Genomic DNA, 21699 nt, shown 5'->3' with positions numbered 1-21699 from the left:
ATTACAAGAATCACTGTGCATGTTTTTTAATTATTATTTTCAAATAAATCTTTATTTTTCAGTTTTAAATAGCTGAAAATAAAAAAATACACAGGTGAATTAAACAATACGATGATCATCCATACAGCTACATGTGCATATTAGTTATGGTTCCAACTGAAGATGTAAACCAACACTAAAAACCAGCTGAAGAGTAAAACAACAGTGGCTTGTCTTATTGTCACATGTAATTCATTATCCTGAGAAATCCAGTATGACCTCCTTGCTTAAGTAAATAAAACAACTAATATTGCTGATGGAAAAATACACACAAGATGATACCCATACACTCTAAAAATGATGTCAAAGCTCATCCACTCACAGCTAACACAAAGAATATTATCAAAAATTAAACATGGTGTCCTGGGACTGAAAACTCTTGATACTAACAAACTATACATTTTTTTGTCAACCAAACCTAATAATCTCTTCACATAAATCATTCTCAAGCAAAGAGTGCAGGCAAAAAGTTCAACCAAAGAAAAAGACAAAAATTATGAAGCTTGCAATAGAGCAACAAGTAAACAAAGATGAGAATACAACACAGTCATCAAAGTTTTGGACTTTCTTTCACACACTGTTTTAGGTCTTTGGATCCATCAGGCCTCTCAGAGAGTGACCCTGAGGAGAAATACAATTCTGATCAATGATAATTAGTTCTGCCCCCACCATCCCCACCCACTGAAAAACTCGGTCATCCAACACAACTCTTAATCTACTTCAGACGACAGAACCCCACACTCAAAACGACAGAGAAACACATCCAACTGTATCCAGAAGAAACACAGCAAAGACCAATTTCATGTTAGCAAAAATGTCCATATGAGGATCTGACCCACTGTCTCGGAGCCAGCTGATGCTCTAGACAAAGAGTCCTCAGTCATCTCTGTTATCATGGAGCTAAAAATAGATGATGTAGGTAAACAGTCCACCAGTTAGAGAGATGAAAAAAAGCTTCCAAAGATGTTCTGGCATGCACAAGAACTTTGAAAACACAATTCATGTCTCATCTTGTTGAAGTGAGTGATACTGTCTGACACAGACAGGCTGTTTGAAGTCCTCAATCGTCTGTCTGTCACTGAAACCGGTTACAATCAGTGAAAATAAAGATGATGCTAAAAAGGATGTTTGGAAGTGTTTGCACCAGTGCAAATGTTGTACATAGGACTCAACTACTCTGTAGGAGAATATGATTCTCCCAGAGTAAGGTTTTAGGTGATAATGAAAATGTTAAAGAAACTGGTGATTTTTGTGCTGGTGCAAATCTTACCAGGTCTGACCCTTTCACAACGAGGCATCAAAAGCTCTTTTATTGGTTAAGAGGAGGGAAGCTTCAAATCTTTCTTGGTTGTAAACCTAGAATATCTGGCGACCCGGGCAGAGAAAAACGGGTAGCATACATCAGCTAGATTGGACATTCTGTGGTGGTGGGGGGGGGGGGGGGGGGTTGTCATGACTCCTCATTGCCCGAGTCATCTTCATCATAGCAGCAGTCGCCGTCCCCGGCCTCCATATCATCGTCGTAGTAATAGTCATAGAAGAGATCAGAGCCTTCATCAGGGGCTGGAGCACGTGTGCGGACACAGTACTCGGCCAGCGTGGTAGGCACCTTCACACCATCACGCTCAGCTTCTGCCTTGGTGGCCAAAACCTGTTTCCTGAGGGAGATCAAACAGTGGCACTGAGATCTTAAAACGGTAAACAACAACAGATTGAGTCAACACTTGTGGGAGGAAAACAAAGTTTGTACAGAGGATCACAAAAACATAAACATCCTGTTATGTGTGAATGACATCAGAACAAGTTGGCAAATTAGACAGAAATCTAACCAGCATGCAGGTATTGTCTGTGACTGATTTGCACCAAGCCTCATTAATCTCAAAGTCATGTGGACGTGTACCTGATGATCTCCACATACTCCCGGTCTTTGCCTTTGCTGTCCCTCCATTTGCGGTACATTACAGAGGCGTCCACATTGGCAGGAGAGAAGGTGTTTGGTTCATTCAGGAGTGAGATCACACTCAGCAGAATAGTTCTGGTGAGAAATACAAAGGTTAGGTGGCAAGTCAGACAGGATAATTAATCTACATGAGGTTTATGAACCCTTTTTGCAAAATATGACCCAAAACATCAGCTAATTTTCAACTAAATCAAACAAATGAAACAGAAATATCTCACGTGTCACGTATTTTGTAAGGAGAATGATATTAAACATATGTTGTGTAAACTTCTAGGATGAGCAAAGGCCAAAACAGAGTTCCATCTCTTTTAGGGTGTTTTGAATCAATGGGATGTCGGTGAGTTTCCCGTTTTACTTTGTTCCCTGTTTTACTTTAACAGCAGGTTTGATATTCAAACCACCTGTTTGTGGTTGTTTGTTGCACATTATAGGTATGGTTAATGTATTTTTTTTAATATTCAGTAGCTCAATAAATCATTTATATATTATGCTGAGTGCTGCTGCAATGGTAAAATTTGGGATTAATAAAGTATATCTAAAGACTCCACAAATCAATAGTCAGACAGACTGTGTACAAACTAGGACCATTATTGCCCACTGTAGGCGTGATCTATCAACACAATCACTCCAAAAACAAGATGGTTAATAGTCCACAAGGCCACAAAGAAATCCAGGGTAACGTCTAATCTGCTAAAGGCTAATATTAATGTTTATGAGTCCATCATAAAGAACAACCCTGGTGGGCATGCCAGAGCTGCAAGGAGAAAGTTACTGCTCTCCAAAAACACATGGCAGATTAATTCAGTAACATACAGGTGAATGACTTGGTATGCTAAAGCAACATCCAAACAGATTACCGTATGTTCACCAAATTACATTCATACAGGACAAAGCTGCAGTGATAGCTTCTGGTGAGGTTGTAGATTGCAACTGAACACTTTTTCTAAGTGTGTAGGAGAACCTATAGTGACCATAATTTATTGTAATATCAAATTCTTCAGATCTAAAAAGAGAAGCGAATAAAGAAGAAGAAAAAAAGACACCACTAAAGACAAATGCAATGTGATAAGTCTGAGCCAGGTAAATTATTGAAGTGGGTGAGAGAGGACAGAGGAGACATGTGAGGAGATTTAATGAGACAGTACTAACCGGACATTCTGGGTGGGATTCCATCTCTCTGAAGGCAGCTCTCCACTCTGTGGGTCATCAACTGGAGGGTGCAGGATAGAAATACATACATCTCCATTCTGAAACAGAGAAAGTCAATCCTTTTGACTTTATTTAAGGTATAGGCAATCATAATAACATACATTAGCATAGAATGGTATGATACTAGACCTCATAGATGTTGGGGTGCCACATCTTGGTGAGGAAGCGGAAAGCAGGTGGGGAGTATGGGTAGTCTATAGGGAACTTGATCCGAGCCTGGGACACAAAACAGACCTCTGCATGTATCTATGTAGTCATTTACTTTCAAATGAATCACTGTACATTATCAATTGAAGACTATACCCACTTGGATGGTTCCTAAACTTCTTGTCCCTTCTTACCTTAAAATACCCCCCTTCATAGTGGGTGTTTGGTGGTCCAAAAATGGCCACTTCCCAGATGTATAAATCAGCCTCGTCCACCAGTGTAATTTTGAATCCCTCGACAGGCTCCTCCTGAAGGCTCTTCATTTCCAACATGAGCGCTTTCTGTGAACTGGCTACATGAGAGGGGTCGTGATGCGCCATACTGGTCTGGGCAGCTTTCAAGATTAGGGAGCCGACAGCTGACGGGTTTGTTTACACGAACACGGCTAAGTTAGGCTAACAAGCCAAACCTACCCACACTGGAGACAACTTCTGCGTTACGTTCGGAGACAATGAAACAGGCCAAACCTGTCACAGGCTATACACAAGCCAAACAAAGGTTGCTTCGGGTTGTTCCCGACTTAAAAAAAATACTCACTCTTGTCAACACTGGGAAAGTGTGGAACTGACCAAATCATTTTGGCTGATCGGCGCCTCCAGCTTTGGTTGATCTACCTGGCAGGGCAGCCGCGGATATAAGCCGTAAATCTACTGGTAGCTGTTGGCTAATATAGGCTAGCTAACAAGCTCTACCTTCCTGACCAGCTGTACCCGATCTCACTGCAAAGTGAATACTTTCTGCATACGAGAGCCAAACTTGAAAAATAAACACAGCTAATAATGTATAATTCTGGCAAGAAAAATAACTCCAGCGATAGCAGCCAGAAATGTAGTTTATACCGCAGTAATAAAAGATTGGGTAGAGAAGAATGTTACTGAAAGGAATCCCCTCTAAAACAGGCTATAGTGCTTTGGTTTACATGGGATTTGTAGTCCAACTTCACCTGTAAACACTCCCGTTTAATTTGAAAGCAATTAAAAACCTACGTCTTAAATTATTTAATCGTGAAATGTTTATAACATTAAAACAACAAATTCAAATTAGTTGAGTTATGACCCTATTCCCTAAAATATTTGTCTGATGGATTTAAATGGATGGTTTTAAAGAACTACATTTTCCTGTGTTTAACGTCATGAAAACACGACTGTTGTTTGTGTTTTTAGGAAAGCTTCTCTGACCTATTTTTTTACGCCCAAAATATTTAAACACAGTGACACACCTCCATTATCGTACCTCGACATAGGGTGTTTCTATCATAAAAACGTGCAGATAAACAGTTGGGATTTATTTATATATCCTTTTACTAGCCCACACCTGACGTCACCAGCGTGCGCCGTTTTATAGAGAGTCCTTTTTTTTTACCTTTATTAGAACTTAAACAAGGAACAGTGCCAGGGGGTTACATATACAAACATTATTTTTACAAAGAGAATTATACAAAAATATTGTATAGAGCACATAAATGTAAAGTCTTTATAGCTTTCAAATTATGAGATTTTTCTATAGTCTTGATGTACTGTTTGGCCTCATTCCTAAATGTAACAAAAACAGGTTTTTGATTTGTGTAACGACATTTGTGTATATACCATTTAGATAACAAAATAATAAGATTAATAAGGTAATATTGATTAGTCTTTGTGAGTGAAAAGGTAATGAAGCCAAACAGTACATTCTCCAAACAAAGGGAAAAATCAGGATCAATAGAAGATGAAATCAAATTACAGACATCTGTCCAGAAGCTGGTAGAAGAAGGACAAGACCAAAACAAATGAAAGACATCTTCAGAGGAACCCAAACAAAAAGAGCAGCTGGTATCAGTAATATTTTTAAAACGTTGTGCAAAAAAGACTTTAGAGGGGTAAATTCTGTGAATTATTTTGAAAGACACTTCTTTTATTTTATTATTGATCATGTATCTGGCAGTAAGCTCCAGACCTTCTTCCAGTCAAGTTTGCTTTTTAAATTATTCCAGTAAGAAACCACATATGGAATAGAAACAGTTTCTTTTTGAAATAAAGCACGTATAGCTCGGTTACTGTTGTGTGTTGAGGAGAAACAAATCTGGCCAATTCCATGTTTGGTAGGATCTATAGGCAGTAATGTTGGAGTCTGTCCTATTGTGCTTCTAAATAACATAAGAATACCATAAGAATGCCAGGATTGCATTTATAACAACATTAAATTCACTAAAAGGAAATAAGACATTATATCTTAAGGTAAATTCTTCATATGTATAAAGTGAGCCGTTGGGGTTAACTAACTAATGGACCAGAAGTATATTGTGATTAAACCAGAAAGGGTAAAATAAGGATTTGTTCCTGTGTAAGATGTCCTTATTATTCCAAATGTAATATCTATGAGGAGAAAAGTTGTGTTTATAAATCAATGACCAGGAAAGAAGCATCTGTTTATGAAAATAAGATAACTTTAAAGGGACTTTTTCGATATTCTAGTTACAAAATAAAAGAAAGTTCAAACCACCTACTTGAGAAAAAATAAAGTTTGGTATGAAATTCCAAATAGAAGATGGGTTCTATTTGGAATTTCATACCAAACTTTATTTTTTCTCAAGTAGGTGGTTTGAACTTTCTTTTATTCTTTCTTTCAACCAAAAATCTATGCGTGATAAGCTAGTATATGTTTTATTGTTCCAAGTATCCTGCTGCCTGCGTAAATAATTTATAACCCGAGATTTTCATGGTTTGCTTTTGTTTTTCGTAACGTTTTAGAATGCGGCGCGATACAGGTATATCACATCACATTATGTTTCTTAAAAACAAAACAATCAAAAAAACGGTGATTTTTTTTTACTGTGGCGTCAGTAAACCTTTCGTTGTTACGTTGTATTTACGCGACAGACTGTCTGTCGGCCCCCATACTGACAGAACGGTTGTGATGAGTTCGAAATCTCTCCGTCGGTCCAGCTCCAGGTCCAAAAGTCGGAGCGGAGATCGACGAAACAAGTCCAGAATGAACCGTTCTCGATCTCCAGACTATAGGAGAAGGCGCAGCAGGTCTGCTGACACTAAACGAACTGGCCGCGGAAGATTCGGTAGCGACGGCTCAAGCGATGGCTCTCCTGCCCGTCGACAGTCGCAACACAGGGAGCGTTCAGGTTCTACCAGTGGTTCGGAGAGGGACAGGAATCGAGGAGCATATGGCCAGAGGAGCACGTCGAGGGGCCGGTCATCAAGGTAACTGCACTGCTATCTGCTTATTAGCTGACTAGTAATAGCTGTGGCAACAGCAGTAGTGGGCACAGTCCGCGCAACTGTGAAAAAATACATCTGGGTATTTGTTCCCTCAGACCTCACGCGTTCTGCTCTGATATGCACATTTTTTTAACAAAGTTATCGAAATGCGTTGTCAATTTCTCAAAAGATATTGAGAGATCCTAAAACACACATGTATGTTTCTGTCTCAGTCCTGATTCAGATTATTCCAAAATGAGGAGGAGAAAGGAAATGGACAGCCATAAAGGAAAATCTCATGAGAGAGGGAGAGGAAGGTCTCAGTCCAGCTCCGACAGTGACAGAGAAAGAAGAAGTCCTGAAAGAAGCAGCCCTTCCCACCACAGGCACAGAAGAGACCAGGACAGAGACGGGGAGAAATGGAAGAGCAGCAACAAAGACCAGGAAAGAAAAGGGGACAGAGAGAAAAGCCGAGAGCGAAGGAAGAAGAGTGAAGATGAGGAGCGAGGAAGGAGAAGCAGAGAGAGGGCTGAGAGGGAGAGAAGGAGGCAACCATCCAGTTCTGAGTCATCTGATAGCTCAGGCTCTGATCGTGAGGGCAGCGCAGTCAAGGAAAAAGAGGAGAATAAAAAACAGAGGGACATGATGAAAGCTCTGGAGACACCAGAAGAGAAGAGGGCTAGGAGATTAGCAAAGAAGGAAGCAAAGGAGAAGAAAAGGAGAGAAAAGATGGGATGGAGTGAGGAATATATGGGATACACCAACGCAGACAATCCGTTTGGTGACAACAACCTGTTGGGCTCATTCATATGGCAAAAGGTGAGTTCTTCACCAAGTAGCTGGATCTTTGTCTACCAAACATGGCTTTGAAAAACATAGCTGCTTATCCATGATTCTTTGTGCATGATTTCAGGCATTGGACAAGAAAGGGATTGGCCATTTTGGAGAAAAAGAGCTTAAAGACAGGAACAAACTTATCCAAGAGGAGAACCGCAGAGAGCTGCAAAAGGTATGAATGGTGGAGGAGTTGTTGGGTAAACGTAGTGCATAAACATGAAATGACTTCTGATGATGAACTAAATCTTTAATGAATCATCTTGCAGAAATTGGAGATACGGGATGTGACACATTTCATCATGTTACCTTTTTCTGTTCAGGTGAAACAGCTGCGCCTGGAGCGTGAGAGAGAGAAAGCCATGAGAGAGACAGAGCTGGAAATGCTGCAGAGAGAGAAAGAGGCAGAGCATTTCAAGACCTGGGCTGAACAGGAAGATAACTTCCATCTGCAACAGGCCAAACTCAGGTCAGTTTATATCAGCTTTTTAATACAGCATATTTATCTATCTAAATGCAAATCCACATTTCTTTCCTTTGTTCATTATCTGTTTAGGTCTAAGATTAGAATCCGTGATGGTCGGGCCAAGCCCATTGACCTTTTGGCAAAGTACATCAGTGCTGAGGATGATGATCTTGCTGTGGAGATGCATGAACCTTACACTTTCCTCAATGGGCTAACAGTCACAGACATGGATGATCTGCTGGAGGACATAAAGGTTTGTGGCTGTGTTTCATTAGAGTGTAAAAGCTGCTCCTGCATCAGCCTGTCAGGGTTGAAATGATTGGCTTATGGCACATCATACCACAAGCCAGTTCTGTATTTTTTTTTCCTGTTTGTAAAAGTCATACCACTAATCAGTCACTGTTCTGGTAGGTGTACATGGAGTTAGAACAAGGAAAGAATGTGGATTTCTGGAGAGACATGACAACCATCACTGAGGATGAAATCAGCAAACTGAGAAAACTGGAGGCCTCAGGGAAAGGGCCAGGTAGAGTCAATATACAGTATTCTTTTGTTCTGCGAACTTAGTCTGTGCACATCTGACCAATCCTGCCCTTGATTTATTCATTGCAATCTTTGTCATCTTCAGGTGATCGCCGCGAGGGCATCAACAACGCTGTGAGCACTGACGTCCAGAATGTGTTTAAAGGAAAGACATACAGCCAGCTGCAAGCTCTACATCTGAACATCGAGACAAAGATTCGGGCTGGAGGGTCCAATCTTGATATTGGTTACTGGGAGAGCCTGTTGCAACAAGTCAGGGTCTACATGGCCAGAGCCAGGTGTGCAAATCTGCTGTGTAATCAATTAAAAGCATTGGATGGCTGTTTTAAGTGAGCCGGCTGTGAAAGTAATGTGCCTAATATTTTCCGTCCCAGGTTGAGAGAGCGACATCAGGATGTGCTGCGGCAGAAGCTGTTTAAGCTGAAACAAGAACAGGGAGTAGAAAGTGAACCTTTGTTTCCCATCATCAAAGATGAGCCGAGGAGTGAGGATGAGGGGTAAAACACAACAGAGGACACACACATTCCTTCACACACTTCACACACTTCCCCTTGGTTAAAACAAAATGTGTTTTTTGATGTTGCAGGGAGGCAACAGGACATCAATCAAGGGAAGCCCCATCAGAAGAACCCGGGCCATCTCGGTCATCCTACACCAAAAATGACAACAGACGAACAGATGAGGAGGCATCAGGAAGCCAAGAAGAGGATGGAGAAGAGAAGGGTGAAGAAGAGAAGGGTGAGGTGGTGGAGGCTGTGTTGACGGAGGAAGACCTTATCCAGCAGAGCCAGGCCGAGTACGACTCAGGTCGCTACAGCCCTACGCTGCTCACGTCATCTGAGCTGCCTCTGGACACACACACAATCAGCCCAGAAGAAGACATACACAGGTTGCAGTTGGCACGCAGACAGCTCCAAGTCACTGGTATGAGACTGTAGCCACACTCTCACAATCCAAAGTTTCCAAAATACCAAAAGTCTCATTGTTTTACATCTTCTGTCTGATAGGTGATGCTAACGAAAGTGCAGAGGACGCCTTTGTACGTCGTGCCAGACAAGGCATGGGCAACGATGAGGCTCAGTTCAGCGTGGAGGTTCCTATCACAGGAACAAAAATGTACCTGTGGGCTGACAAATACCGTCCTCGGAAGCCCCGCTTCTTCAACAGGGTGCACACCGGTTTTGAGTGGAACAAGTACAACCAGACACATTATGACTTTGACAACCCCCCACCCAAGATTGTCCAGGGTTACAAGTTCAACATCTTCTACCCCGACCTAATTGATAAGCGTTCCACACCTCAGTATTTTTTGGAACCCAGTCCTGACAACAAGGACTTTGGAATTTTAAGGTTCCACGCAGGCCCACCATATGAGGACATTGCATTTAAAATTGTGAACAGGGAGTGGGAGTACTCACACCGACACGGCTTCCGCTGTCAGTTCGCCAATGGAATTTTCCAGCTGTGGTTCCACTTTAAGAGGTACCGCTACAGGAGATAAAGCCCTCATTATTGTGTGGATGAGTCTCACTGCCTTTGCACAAAACAGATTTGGTCAACACTTGTGGGAGGAAAACAAAGTTCGTACAGAGGATCACAAAAACATAAACATTCTGTTATGTGTGAATGACATCAGAACAAGTACACAAATTAAACAGAAATCTAACCAGCATGGAGGTATCCTCTGCGATTGATTTACACCAAGCCTCTTTAATCTTAAAGTCATGTGGATGTGTACCTGATGATCTCTACATACTCCCGGTCTTTGCCTTTGCTGTCCCTCCATTTGCGGTACATTACAGAAGTGTCCACATTGGCAGGAGAGAAGGTGTTTGGTTCATTCAGTTTTAGAATGATATTACACACATGTGAGTGGCAAAAGTTGTGTAAACTTCTAGGATGAGCAAAGACCAAACCAGAGTTCTATCTCTTTTAGGGTGTTTTGAATAAATGGGATGTGTCGGTGAGTTTCCCGTTTTACTTTGTTCCCTGTTTTACTTTAACAGCAGGTTTGATATTCAAACCACCTGTTTGTGGTCGTTTGTTGCACATTATAGGTATGGTTAATGTATTTTTTTAATATTCAGTAGCTCAATAAATCATTTATATATTATGCTGAGTGCTGTACATTGCTGCTGCAAAGGTAAAATTTGGGATTAATAAAGTACGCCGAAATTACTTACTATTTGAAAAATTATAATTTAAAAAAAAAAAAACTTGAAGTTGACCCGGAATGTCCTCTGTGAGATGAACGTTTTGATAGTTGAATGGCTGCAATTTGTCAATGTATGATGAAGATATGCTGCGCCAAAAAACGTACGGAAGAATAATAAAAAGAAAGAACATTAGTTTGATTGCCTAGCAACGGCAATCAAACTAATTAAGCAATTTCGGTGTCATTTTTAACATGGGAGTCTATGAGAGAGCCCTTCAACGAGGGTCATCTGCCAAATGTATCTCCTCCTACAGATTTCAAGCTACAGACTCCATTTTTAGTCTTAAAACGCTCATAAAATACTGCTCTATCAAACTTGTATTCAGAATTTTCTAATTCCGAATCGTTTCCACAGGCCAGGCTCTCAAAGTTGGAGTGGTATTTGAGGTCTCCTCTGCTCTTACCATGGTGACAGGCTGACATACAAAGCTATGGATTGGTCTCATTCTGCAGCAAGTCAGAGCAATCCTTCACATCAGCATTCAAAGCATGCGCTTTTTTAGTTTATTTTCCTAGCCCATACACTTGACGTCACCAGCGTGCGCCGTTTTATAGAAAGCCCTGTTTGAGTCGGCTTCCTGCTGCCTGCGTACATAATGTATAACCAGATATTTTCAGGGTTTGCCCTTGTTTTTGGTAATGTTTTAGATTGCGGCGCGATACAAGTTTCATCACATTATGTTTCTTAAAAGCTAAACAAAAAAAATGTTTGTTTTTTTCTGTGGCGTCAGTAAACCTTTCATTTTACGTCGTATTTACGCGACAGACCGTCTTTTGGCCCCCATACTGACAGAACTGTTTTGATGAGTTCGAAATCTCGACGTCGGTCCAGGTCCAAAAGTTGTAGCCGAGATCGACGAAACAAGTCCAGAATGAACCGTTCTCGATCTCCAGAATATAGGAGAAGGCGCAGCAGGTCTGCTGACACTAAACGAACTGGCCGCGGAAGATCCGGTAGCAACGGCTCAAGCGATAGCTCTCCCGCCCGTCGACGGTCGCAACACAGGGAGCGTTCAGGTTCTACCAGTGGCTCGGAGAGGGACAGGAATCGAGGAGCATATGGCCAGAGGAGAACGTCGAGGGGCCGGTCATCAAGGTAACTGCACTGCTATCTGCTTATTAGCTGACTAGTAATAGCTGTGGCAACAGCAGTAGTGGGCACAGTCCGCGCAACTGTGAAAAAATACATCTGGGTATTTGTTCTCTCAGACCTCACGCGTTCTGCTCTGATAAGCAAATTCTTTTAACACAGTTATCGAAATGCATTGTCACAATTTCTCAAAAGATTTTGAGAGATCCTAAAACACACATGTATGTTTCTGTCTCAGCCCTGATTCAGATTATTCCAAAATGAGGAGGAGAAAGGAAATGCACAGCCATAAAGGAAAATCTCATGAGAGAGGGAGAGGAAGGTCTCAGTCCAGCTCCAACAGTGACAGAGAAAGAAGAAGTCCTGAAAGAAGCAGCCCTTCCCACCACAGACACAGAAGAGACCAGGACAGAGACAGGGAGAAATGGAAGAGCAGCAACAAAGACCGGGAAAGAAAAAGAGACAGAGACAAAAGCCGAGAGCGAAGGAAGAAGAGTGAAGATGAGGAGCGAGGAAGGAGAAGCAGAGAGAGGGCTGAGAGGGAGAGAAGGAGGCAACCATCCAGTTCTGAGTCATCTGATAGCTCAGGCTCTGATCGTGAGGGCAGCGCAGTCAAGGAAAAAGAGGAGAAGAAAAAACAGAGTGACATGATGAAAGCTCTGGAGACACCAGAAGAGAAGAGGGCTAGGAGATTAGCAAAGAAGGAAGCAAAGGAGAAGAAAAGGAGAGAAAAGATGGGATGGAGTGAGGAATATATGGGATACACCAACGCAGACAATCCGTTTGGTGACAACAACCTGTTGGGCTCATTCATATGGCAAAAGGTGAGTTCTTCACCAAGTAGCTGGATCTTTGTCTAACAAAACATGGCTTTGAAAAACATAGCTGCTTATCCATGATTCTTTGTGCATGATTTCAGGCATTGGACAAGAAAGGGATTGGCCATTTTGGAGAAAAAGAGCTTAAAGACAGGAACAAACTTATCCAAGAGGAGAACCGCAGAGAGCTGCAAAAGGTATGAATGGTGGAGGAGTTGTTGGGTAAACGTAGTGCATAAACATGAAATGACTTCTGATGATGAACTAAATCTTTAATGAATCATCTTGCAGAAATCGGAGATACGGGATGTGACACATTTCATCATGTTACCTTTTTCTGTTCAGGTGAAACAGCTGCGCCTGGAGCGTGAGAGAGAGAAAGCCATGAGAGAGACAGAGCTGGAAATGCTGCAGAGAGAGAAAGAGGCAGAGCATTTCAAGACTTGGGCTGAACAGGAAGATAACTTCCATCTGCAACAGGCCAAACTCAGGTCAGTTTATATCAGCTTTTTAATACAGCATATTTATCTATCTAAATGCAAATCCACATTTCTTTCCTTTGTTTATTGTCTGTTTAGGTCTAAGATTAGAATCCGTGATGGTCGGGCCAAGCCCATTGACCTTTTGGCAAAGTACATCAGTGCTGAGGATGATGATCTTGCTGTGGAGATGCATGAACCTTACACTTTCCTCAATGGGCTAACAGTCACAGACATGGATGATCTGCTGGAGGACATAAAGGTTTGTGGCTGTGTTTCATTAGAGTGTAAAAGCTGCTCCTGCATCAGCCTGTCAGGGTTGAAATGATTGGCTTATGGCACATCATACCACAAGCCAGTTCTGTATTTTTTTTTCCTGTTTGTAAAAGTCATACCACTAATCAGTCACTGTTCTGGTAGGTGTACATGGAGTTAGAACAAGGAAAGAATGTGGATTTCTGGAGAGACATGACAACCATCACTGAGGATGAAATCAGCAAACTGAGAAAACTGGAGGCCTCAGGGAAAGGGCCAGGTAAAGTCAATATACAGTATTCTTTTTTTCTGCGAACTTAGTCTGTGCACATCTGACCAATCCTGCCCTTGATTTATTCATTGCAGTCTTTGTCATCTTCAGGTGATCGCCGTGAGGGCATCAACAACGCTGTGAGCACTGACGTCCAGAATGTGTTTAAAGGAAAGACATACAGCCAGCTGCAAGCTCTACATCTGAACATCGAGACAAAGATTCGGGCTGGAGGGTCCAATCTTGATATTGGTTACTGGGAGAGCCTGTTGCAACAAGTCAGGGTCTACATGGCCAGAGCCAGGTGTGCAAATCTGCTGTGTAATCAATTAAAAGCATTGGATGGCTGTTTTAAGTGAGCCGGCTGTGAAAGTAATGTGCCTAATATTTTCCGTCCCAGGTTGAGAGAGCGACATCAGGATGTGCTGCGGCAGAAGCTGTTTAAGCTGAAACAAGAACAGGGAGTAGAAAGTGAACCTTTGTTTCCCATCATCAAAGATGAGCCGAGGAGTGAGGATGAGGGGTAAAACACAACAGAGGACACACACATTCCTTCACACACTTCACACACTTCCCCTTGGTTAAAACAAAATGTGTTTTTTGATGTTGCAGGGAGGCAACAGGACATCAATCAAGGGAAGCCCCATCAGAAGAACCCGGGCCATCTCGGTCATCCTACACCAAAAATGACAACAGACGAACAGATGAGGAGGCATCAGGAAGCCAAGAAGAGGATGGAGAAGAGAAGGGTGAAGAAGAGAAGGGTGAGGTGGTGGAGGCTGTGTTGACGGAGGAAGACCTTATCCAGCAGAGCCAGGCCGAGTACGACTCAGGTCGCTACAGTCCTACACTGCTCACGTCATCTGAGCTGCCTCTGGACACACACACAATCAGCCCAGAAGAAGACATACACAGGTTGCAGTTGGCACGCAGACAGCTCCAAGTCACTGGTATGAGACTGTAGCCACACTCACAATCCAAAGTTTCCAAAATACCAAAAGTCTCATTGTTTTACATCTTCTGTCTGATAGGTGATGCTAACGAAAGTGCAGAGGACGCCTTTGTACGTCGTGCCAGACAAGGCATGGGCAACGATGAGGCTCAGTTCAGCGTGGAGGTTCCTATCACAGGAACAAAAATGTACCTGTGGGCCGACAAATACCGTCCTCGGAAGCCCCGCTTCTTCAACAGGGTGCACACCGGTTTCGAGTGGAACAAGTACAACCAGACACATTATGACTTTGACAACCCCCCACCCAAGATTGTCCAGGGTTACAAGTTCAACATCTTTTACCCCGACCTAATTGACAAGCGTTCCACTCCTCAGTATTTTTTGGAACCCAGTCCTGACAACAAGGACTTTGGAATTTTAAGGTTCCACGCAGGCCCACCATACGAGGACATTGCATTTAAAATTGTGAACAGGGAGTGGGAGTACTCACACCGACACGGCTTCCGCTGTCAGTTTGCAAATGGAATTTTCCAGCTGTGGTTCCACTTTAAGAGGTACCGCTACAGGAGATAAAGCCCTCATTATTGTGTGGATGAGTCTCACTGCCTTTATACATGCAGGTTATTTTTTGGTCTGTACAGTCAATGTGCTTTGTTTTACTGATTTAGCTGCACATACAGAGCTAATGATTATGTACTACGGTACTTGTAATGAAAATTACACATTAAAGATTTTCCTTTACTCTTTGCATGCTGCCACTGGTTTTTGCTTTGTTTGTTTGGGCTTCTGAAAATTAGTCTTCTTTAGGCTGTAAAATGTTTATTATTATGAGAGAGGAGCTAGAACTGCATAGCTGCAACACCTGTTTTGCAGATTTTTGGCAAATCTAGTCCTGCAGAAAACTAAAACAGTCATGGTTTTGACACACTGAAACAACACAATACAGTATACAAATCATATTTAATACAAAATATTTTACAGCATTTAGAAATGAAGTGGCTCACTTTTTGTGAAAATCATAAGAAATTTCTAATGGGACATAAAGAGTTAAAAAAAATATGCTTGCATAAAACAAAAGCATAAGTAAAAGTTTTCCTCATACTGGGAGACCTATAAAATCCTCTGGTGCATGAAGTCTCAACAGTTAGGTTTCTGTACAAGGTTTCAAGAGTTTTCTGCTCACCCACACTGAGAGTTAGACTCATATTACAGCTGAACTAACATTCAGTAGTTCTGCTATTGCAATACAGTAATTGTTATACTCACAATTCCAACTCATAATGAAAAAATTGCAAAGACTTGTCAACACTTGGGGCATCAGTTTCATCCCATACAGCGGGAAATGCAGCCTCTTCGCTGTGGTTGTTGTTGCTGTTTCCATGCCTTGCAGACACCAGAAGCTTGTTGTCAGCCTTTGCAGGCCTTTGTGCCTCTGGGTGAATCACTCTGGAGTTCATAGCTTCCTGGTCAAAGGCTCCCTGGGTTTGATCTCTGTTCTTCTTTCCACAGTTCCAGGGCAAAGGTAGGTGGCCTTTGTAAAAGTTCCAAACCAAAAGAGCAACAAGAGAAACTACAAGCAGCACGACAACAGCCTGCAGTCCTGTGACAGAGTGGTCATCAGTCTGGCCACCTCTGCCAGAGCCTGCAGTGTCTACTGTGACCTGGTACTCGGCCACAATGGTTGTGAACTCATCAGTTGTGGAACGCTCGACAGACAAGCAACGATACCAGCCTGCATCACTAACTGAGACGTTCAGGATAAGCAGTCTGTGTTGAAGAAGCTGGAGGTGAGCTGAGGGTGTCACAGAGCTGTTGTCCAACTCCCAGCGGGGTTTTGCCAGGTTGGAGGGTGAAGGACAGCTGAGATTCAGGGTACCACCAGGCCAGGTGACCCAGCTTACATGCTTGACAGGGTCTGAAGAGCAGAGGTGCACATTGCATTTTCATAATCCACAATCAACCAAAGTGCAGAATCCTGCAAGCCTGAACTCACCTGCAACTGGGCAAAGAACGGCATTTCCTTCTATCACACTCTGGATTAGTTCACTGGAACAGAACATACAATAATCATAACTTACTTTGACAGATAAACACTACTTGATTTAAATGTTTGGAGTGCTGCCTACCTGTCTGCATTAGAAAAGAAAACACATTTCCCGACAGTTTTGTCCCAGCCACAGTACGGGTCTCTGGATAAAACACAGTCTATGCAGGTTGAGGACCTGCTGCAGGTGGCCAGTGGTATCTGTGCAGCCCCAAAGTCTGTGCCTGCATAGATCTGACCCTGTGTATGTTGGACACATCACACACAAACAGAGCAAAGACATTAATGTATGTGCCTTACTGTAAAATACAAACAGTGATTCTGTTGGACCTTAGTATTGTCAATTACCGTGACAGTAGAAATCCTGAGAATCTTGATTGGTTTTGCGGGTTCGAAGACTTGTATTTCTTCTATGATGAACATCACTCCATTGTAGTTGACAGCTTTCAGCACTGAGCCTTTCTCTTTTTGTATAAAGCCATGCAAACACGCCTCATTAACACTTCAACACAGTAAAACGAAATATAGCGATGCCAGCCATGAACACACATACCTGTGCCTATGAACATCACATGATACTTCCCGCCATCTGCTGCTTGAACTTGGTTAACTACGATGCTTGTGAATTTAGCTCCCCTGCGCACTAGTACAGGCTTCTCTCCTACTGGCAGGACGACCTGGTCCATGAGGGGCCTATCTTTGATAAATTGAAGGGTCCTGTCTGGGAGGTCCAGAGTCGTATATATGTTCGCTTCACGAGCCTTATTGTTTATACACTGGTGAGAGAAGAAGGAAAGGAAAGAGAAAAGAGGGAACAACAGAGTCAAAGAGTACAAAAGAAATCAGCTTCCTGCTGGGCAACTCAAAAAAGCCACCTTTGGAGATTTTGTGTTGTTCTCAACAGAAGCACAAACAAGTTGGGTGGACTCACAGCTCCGGGCCGAGGGACGGGGACATCTCCGTAATACGTCATCCATTTAACAAAAGACATTTCCACAGGGACTGGGGACTTGTACACCCCCTCTGCAAACACTTTGCTGATGTCAGACACACGGTACGCACACACTGCTGACCAGTCAGAGGTGTCCCTGAAAACACACAGGAAGTCTTTACCAACTGGTTTCTCAAAAGTCGTTAAAAAAGTATACATATTCTTCTACCAAACATACGACTGTGATGTGAAGATGGCATAGAACAAGCAGTCCCTCCGATTCTGACTGGGATCACACCAGTGGTATGTCTCCTGGATGATAAATGGCAGCTGGAACCCCAGCACTGGGCAGTCCATTCTAGCCTTCAGGAAGGTTGTCCACTTTTTTTGCAAGATCCTCTGTCCTCCAATATCTCCCTGTAAGCACAAAGAGATGCCATAAAGCAACAAAGACACACGGGAAGCAATCAAGCAGAGGAAAACGCTGAGGAAGTGCTGTTTATGTGTTATTGTCATTAACTCTTGGTCACCTTGCAGACGCGGGCCACACGGGAGACGACAAGTTTGTTGTAGCAGTCGTACTCCACAGCTGTCTCACTGAAGAACAGGTAAATCTTATCATCGTCTCCATCCAGACTGTTCTCACTGTCTGGCATCAGAGCCATGGAAACAAAGTTGGGCTCTGGTGTAATGAGAAGAAAACATACAGGTTATTACTAATCTACTTAGCATATCATATAAAGTGAGAGACAGAAGATGGTATCACATCATACCATTAAGCCAGGAGTTTTTAAACTCTGTGCGTATGAACACAGGAGAGCTGCGCATCAGGACAGGATCAGATCCAAGGAAGTTCTTGGAAGTGGCTGAAAACAGGTCGTTACCTGGCAGGACAACAGTTTCACATCCACATCTGTTGATTTCTTAAACATATAGTATGTGAGAAACATATTTATTACTAGCATAACTACTACTCACCAACCATGATGGTGGCATATCTTTGGTAAGGATCAAAGGGACACTTCCCTCTGCCATCCTCTCCCTTCTTCTCAAGAGTCAGGTTTCCATCTGCATAAGACTGCACCGATAAAGAAATATAATTCTGCATCATTATCATCATTACAGTACATTAAAGTGTTCTTAACTTCTGCAGTTCATTGAATTTATGTAGTTTTGAGGTCATCTTACCATATAGTCGCACTCTGGATCGAAGGCATTGGTTCCACACACGTATATCCTGTCATCTTCTGTCTTATGCAGGATCCTGATATAGTTCAGGCACTCTGTCTGTAAATCCATTTAGAAAGTTGACTGCCTCTGCTTAATATGTAATAATTTTTTTATAATGCAAGTAATTGTGCATAAACATGACCAACCTCTGGATCTTTTCCTTTGTTTTTGCACGTATCCTTTTGCTCTTTTGTAACCTCCCATTTAACCTAACAGACCAAAAGAGTTTTTCTTAGTGTAGAAATGAAAATGATGAAAGTAAGAAAAAGAACCACAACCAATACTTCTCAGCAGATTCTAGGGCTTTGGGTATATTGTCGGCAGCTTAGTAAACCAGTGCACACAAAGAGAAATGAACATGATGAAAGCAGTTACAAAGTAAAAAGGTTATGCTTTTTTAAATCATGAGATAATCCAAATACACAATTATTTCACAATGACATGGCCTTCTGCAATCTGCCAACTGCTGCGTGAGACAGATGTTTTGCATAAGTGCAGGATACATAGCTTTTTTTATGAATAAGATTAAAGCCTTTGTGCAAGTGCTGCCTGCGAGACTTTTTGTATGTGCCATCACGCACAAATAAAAACTGCTACTCTGGGCCAAAAGCTTTGATAAGAAATTTCAATTAACAAAGCTATGCCAAGATAAAAAAAAATGGTTTTAAACTGATCCGTTAACAAAGGTGATCTTACCGAAGCAACTTTCCTGGAGATGTCTTTGAGATCGAGAGCATACACCGCCTCCCTGGCACCCAGCACTAGCAGATTCAGATCCTCTCTTAATAGCATGGTGGTGTAATTGAAAACACCCTCTTCATGAAACAGATGAGCGTTGTCCCCTAGAGTATATGAGTATGAAAATAACTCAGCAACCATGGTGTTTCCTAATGAGGCTGTCAAACATAAACCATAATGTTAAGTGAAGCTTATACAGGACAAAGTCTCACCATGATAGGGCACAGATCTGCGGGGGATACAGTCCAATTGTGTTTTGTCTTCCAGCATCAAGGCCAGGGGCAGCAGCCAAAAGACACAGAGGGGCAGCAGCTGATGCATGGCTCCTTTGTTCAAGCTAAGTGTAATTAGGCGTTATTGCTTCCCTAACCATCTACCTGTGTTCTTTGCCGTTATTTTCAAAGATCAAAGGTATTGTCAGCCTGTCACCATGGTAACAGCCCTGCCTGCCTGCCTATATCCATGGCAACCTGAATGTTTATTAACTGCCCCAACTGCAGTTCTCTCTGTCCCCCTCCTAATGCGTTTCCAAAGTAAAAACATCCTCTAAACAACTTCTGTTTTTGTCCAAACCAAAGCCTTTAGACAACAAAATATGGACACCGTCAGAATCACAAGATATCGCTCTACAACACAGTATAATATTTGTCTATGATGTATGATGATGTGAAACATACACAAGTAAATACAATACAAGTAAAAGCTTATTTTTTTAATCAGATCTACTAATTCCAGCCTGTAACCCTTCTGCTTATGTCCATTGCAGATATGGCAAACAACAGATCATCAGCCAAATAATACCATCTACTGTAACTTTAGGTAGACAAGCTTCCTCCCAGCGTTTTCTTTAAGTTGAGTCTAACGTCACAGTTTACACTTCTCTGGTCTCTCTATCATTAGTTTGATTGCCATTGCTAGGCAATCAAACTCTTGTTATTCACCCTCTTTCTTCTTCTTTTTTATTCTTCCGTAAGTTTTTTTGGTGCTATGTATCTTCAGCATACATTGACCAATTTCAGCCATTCAACTATCAAAATGTTCATCTCACAGAGGACATGCCGGGTCAACTTCAAGTTTCTTTCAAAAAAATTATAGTTTTTCAATTATTAAGCAATTTTTTTGAGGTCTCCTCTGCTTACTCTCCTCTGTTTACCATGGTGACAGGCTGACACACAGAGGCATACAAAGCTCTGAATTGCTGGAGAATCAGAGCAATTTTCTAGAGCCCTTTTCTAGTGCCGAATGGAGTTCACCCCAGTACGCACAGACACAGACACACTTACACACACACGGCATGTGGATCCTTCTCATTAAACTTTGGGACCAACTTTAAATCACTGTGCTCTACTGGTACCCCAGAAAAACCCTCCGGGCACAACAGCTCAGCATCCAGCTTACCTTCCCTCACCAAACACAACTTCTGCCTCTCTAAATTCAGCTTTTCTAATTCAATGCTTTGCTGTACCTTTTCCACTGCCAGCTCCTTTTCCTGCTCCAGCTAAATACGCAGCACCAATAATTCTTTCTGCTGCGCAAATGATAACACAGCAGGACCCACCACAACAGGCGGAGGATCCCCCGTGATACCATACAGTGAGGCACTTCACCATCACCTTCCATTATTCCCAAGTTTACTAGAGCAGTTTTAACGGTAGCTTTTATTGACTCCTTCAATTTTTTTACCTTCAACTACCACCTCAAAATATTCAGCAATTTTAATCAGCTTCTACTTTGTGCACCGATCCAATAATTTCTCACTAGGTGCATCAATACATTTTTTAACCAATTCATCCATTTGATCACCTACCAACGGACACAAAGATAGACTCTACATGTGACGTTGGTGGGCCATGTAGCGGTTGGAGTAAGTAAGATGAGGATGACGTACAATGAAAGTCCAAGGCAGGAATTGCCGTGGCCACAGTTTTTAATTTCTATTCAATTATTCGTATTTACAAAGTGCACGTGCAAAAAGTGCAAAGTGTGTATGGAGGTTAGAGCAGCAGTTTCATCTCCAGCAGCAGCTCAATCAGGAGAGACTAAATGTTTAGATGAGAAAGTATTTATTGAAGTACAATGAATGAATGAATTGTGCTTTGGTGTTCTAGACCCCGATGTGATGACCGACATCTGAAGGGGGAAAGGACAGGAGATAAGGCCGCTTAGGCAGGAATCCCCCAGGTCTAGACCTGGTGGTGGTGAAGAAGCAGAAGAGCAGGAGATAAGA

The 21699-nt window shown here is 42.2% G+C and overlaps 4 protein-coding genes across 4 annotated transcripts; 2 read left to right on the top strand and 2 right to left on the bottom strand.

Moving 5' to 3' along the window:
* Positions 1-71: 71 nt before the first annotated feature.
* On the bottom strand, positions 72-4310 carry LOC114450220 (ubiquitin-conjugating enzyme E2 R1-like). The gene is made up of 5 exons (XM_028428225.1): positions 3550-4310; positions 3338-3424; positions 3149-3246; positions 1940-2074; positions 72-1697 (listed from the first exon to the last, which is right to left on the bottom strand). Exons 1-5 carry the CDS (start codon positions 3733-3735, stop codon positions 1490-1492), a joined length of 714 nt encoding a protein of 237 aa, XP_028284026.1. The 5' UTR covers positions 3736-4310; the 3' UTR covers positions 72-1489.
* Positions 4311-6279: 1969 nt separating this feature from the next.
* LOC114450268 (cactin-like) lies at positions 6280-10121 on the top strand. The gene is made up of 10 exons (XM_028428276.1): positions 6280-6609; positions 6840-7425; positions 7520-7615; positions 7764-7909; positions 7997-8159; positions 8318-8432; positions 8535-8727; positions 8824-8946; positions 9036-9373; positions 9457-10121. The coding sequence occupies exons 1-10, from the start codon at positions 6311-6313 to the stop codon at positions 9948-9950; spliced, it is 2553 nt and encodes an 850-aa protein (XP_028284077.1). The 5' UTR covers positions 6280-6310; the 3' UTR covers positions 9951-10121.
* A 1312-nt stretch (positions 10122-11433) lies between these two features.
* LOC114450282 (cactin-like) lies at positions 11434-15277 on the top strand. Its single transcript, XM_028428293.1, has 10 exons — positions 11434-11760; positions 11993-12578; positions 12674-12769; positions 12918-13063; positions 13151-13313; positions 13472-13586; positions 13689-13881; positions 13978-14100; positions 14190-14527; positions 14609-15277. The coding sequence occupies exons 1-10, from the start codon at positions 11468-11470 to the stop codon at positions 15100-15102; spliced, it is 2547 nt and encodes an 848-aa protein (XP_028284094.1). The 5' UTR covers positions 11434-11467; the 3' UTR covers positions 15103-15277.
* A 514-nt stretch (positions 15278-15791) lies between these two features.
* On the bottom strand, positions 15792-19793 carry LOC114449678 (semaphorin-4E-like). Its single transcript, XM_028427498.1, has 14 exons — positions 19685-19793; positions 19431-19576; positions 18881-18943; positions 18693-18791; positions 18483-18582; positions 18278-18388; positions 18035-18186; positions 17743-17921; positions 17505-17661; positions 17127-17349; positions 16922-17037; positions 16656-16813; positions 16523-16575; positions 15792-16444 (listed from the first exon to the last, which is right to left on the bottom strand). Exons 1-14 carry the CDS (start codon positions 19791-19793, stop codon positions 15792-15794), a joined length of 2319 nt encoding a protein of 772 aa, XP_028283299.1.
* Between the last annotated feature and the right edge of the window lie 1906 nt (positions 19794-21699).

Source organism: Parambassis ranga, chromosome 17 (genome assembly GCF_900634625.1).
Source record: "Parambassis ranga chromosome 17, fParRan2.1, whole genome shotgun sequence".
Classification (NCBI taxonomy): domain Eukaryota; kingdom Metazoa; phylum Chordata; class Actinopteri; family Ambassidae; genus Parambassis; species Parambassis ranga.
The sequence above is the reverse complement of the archived record's forward strand: the minus strand, read 5'-3'. Positions and strand labels throughout refer to the sequence as shown.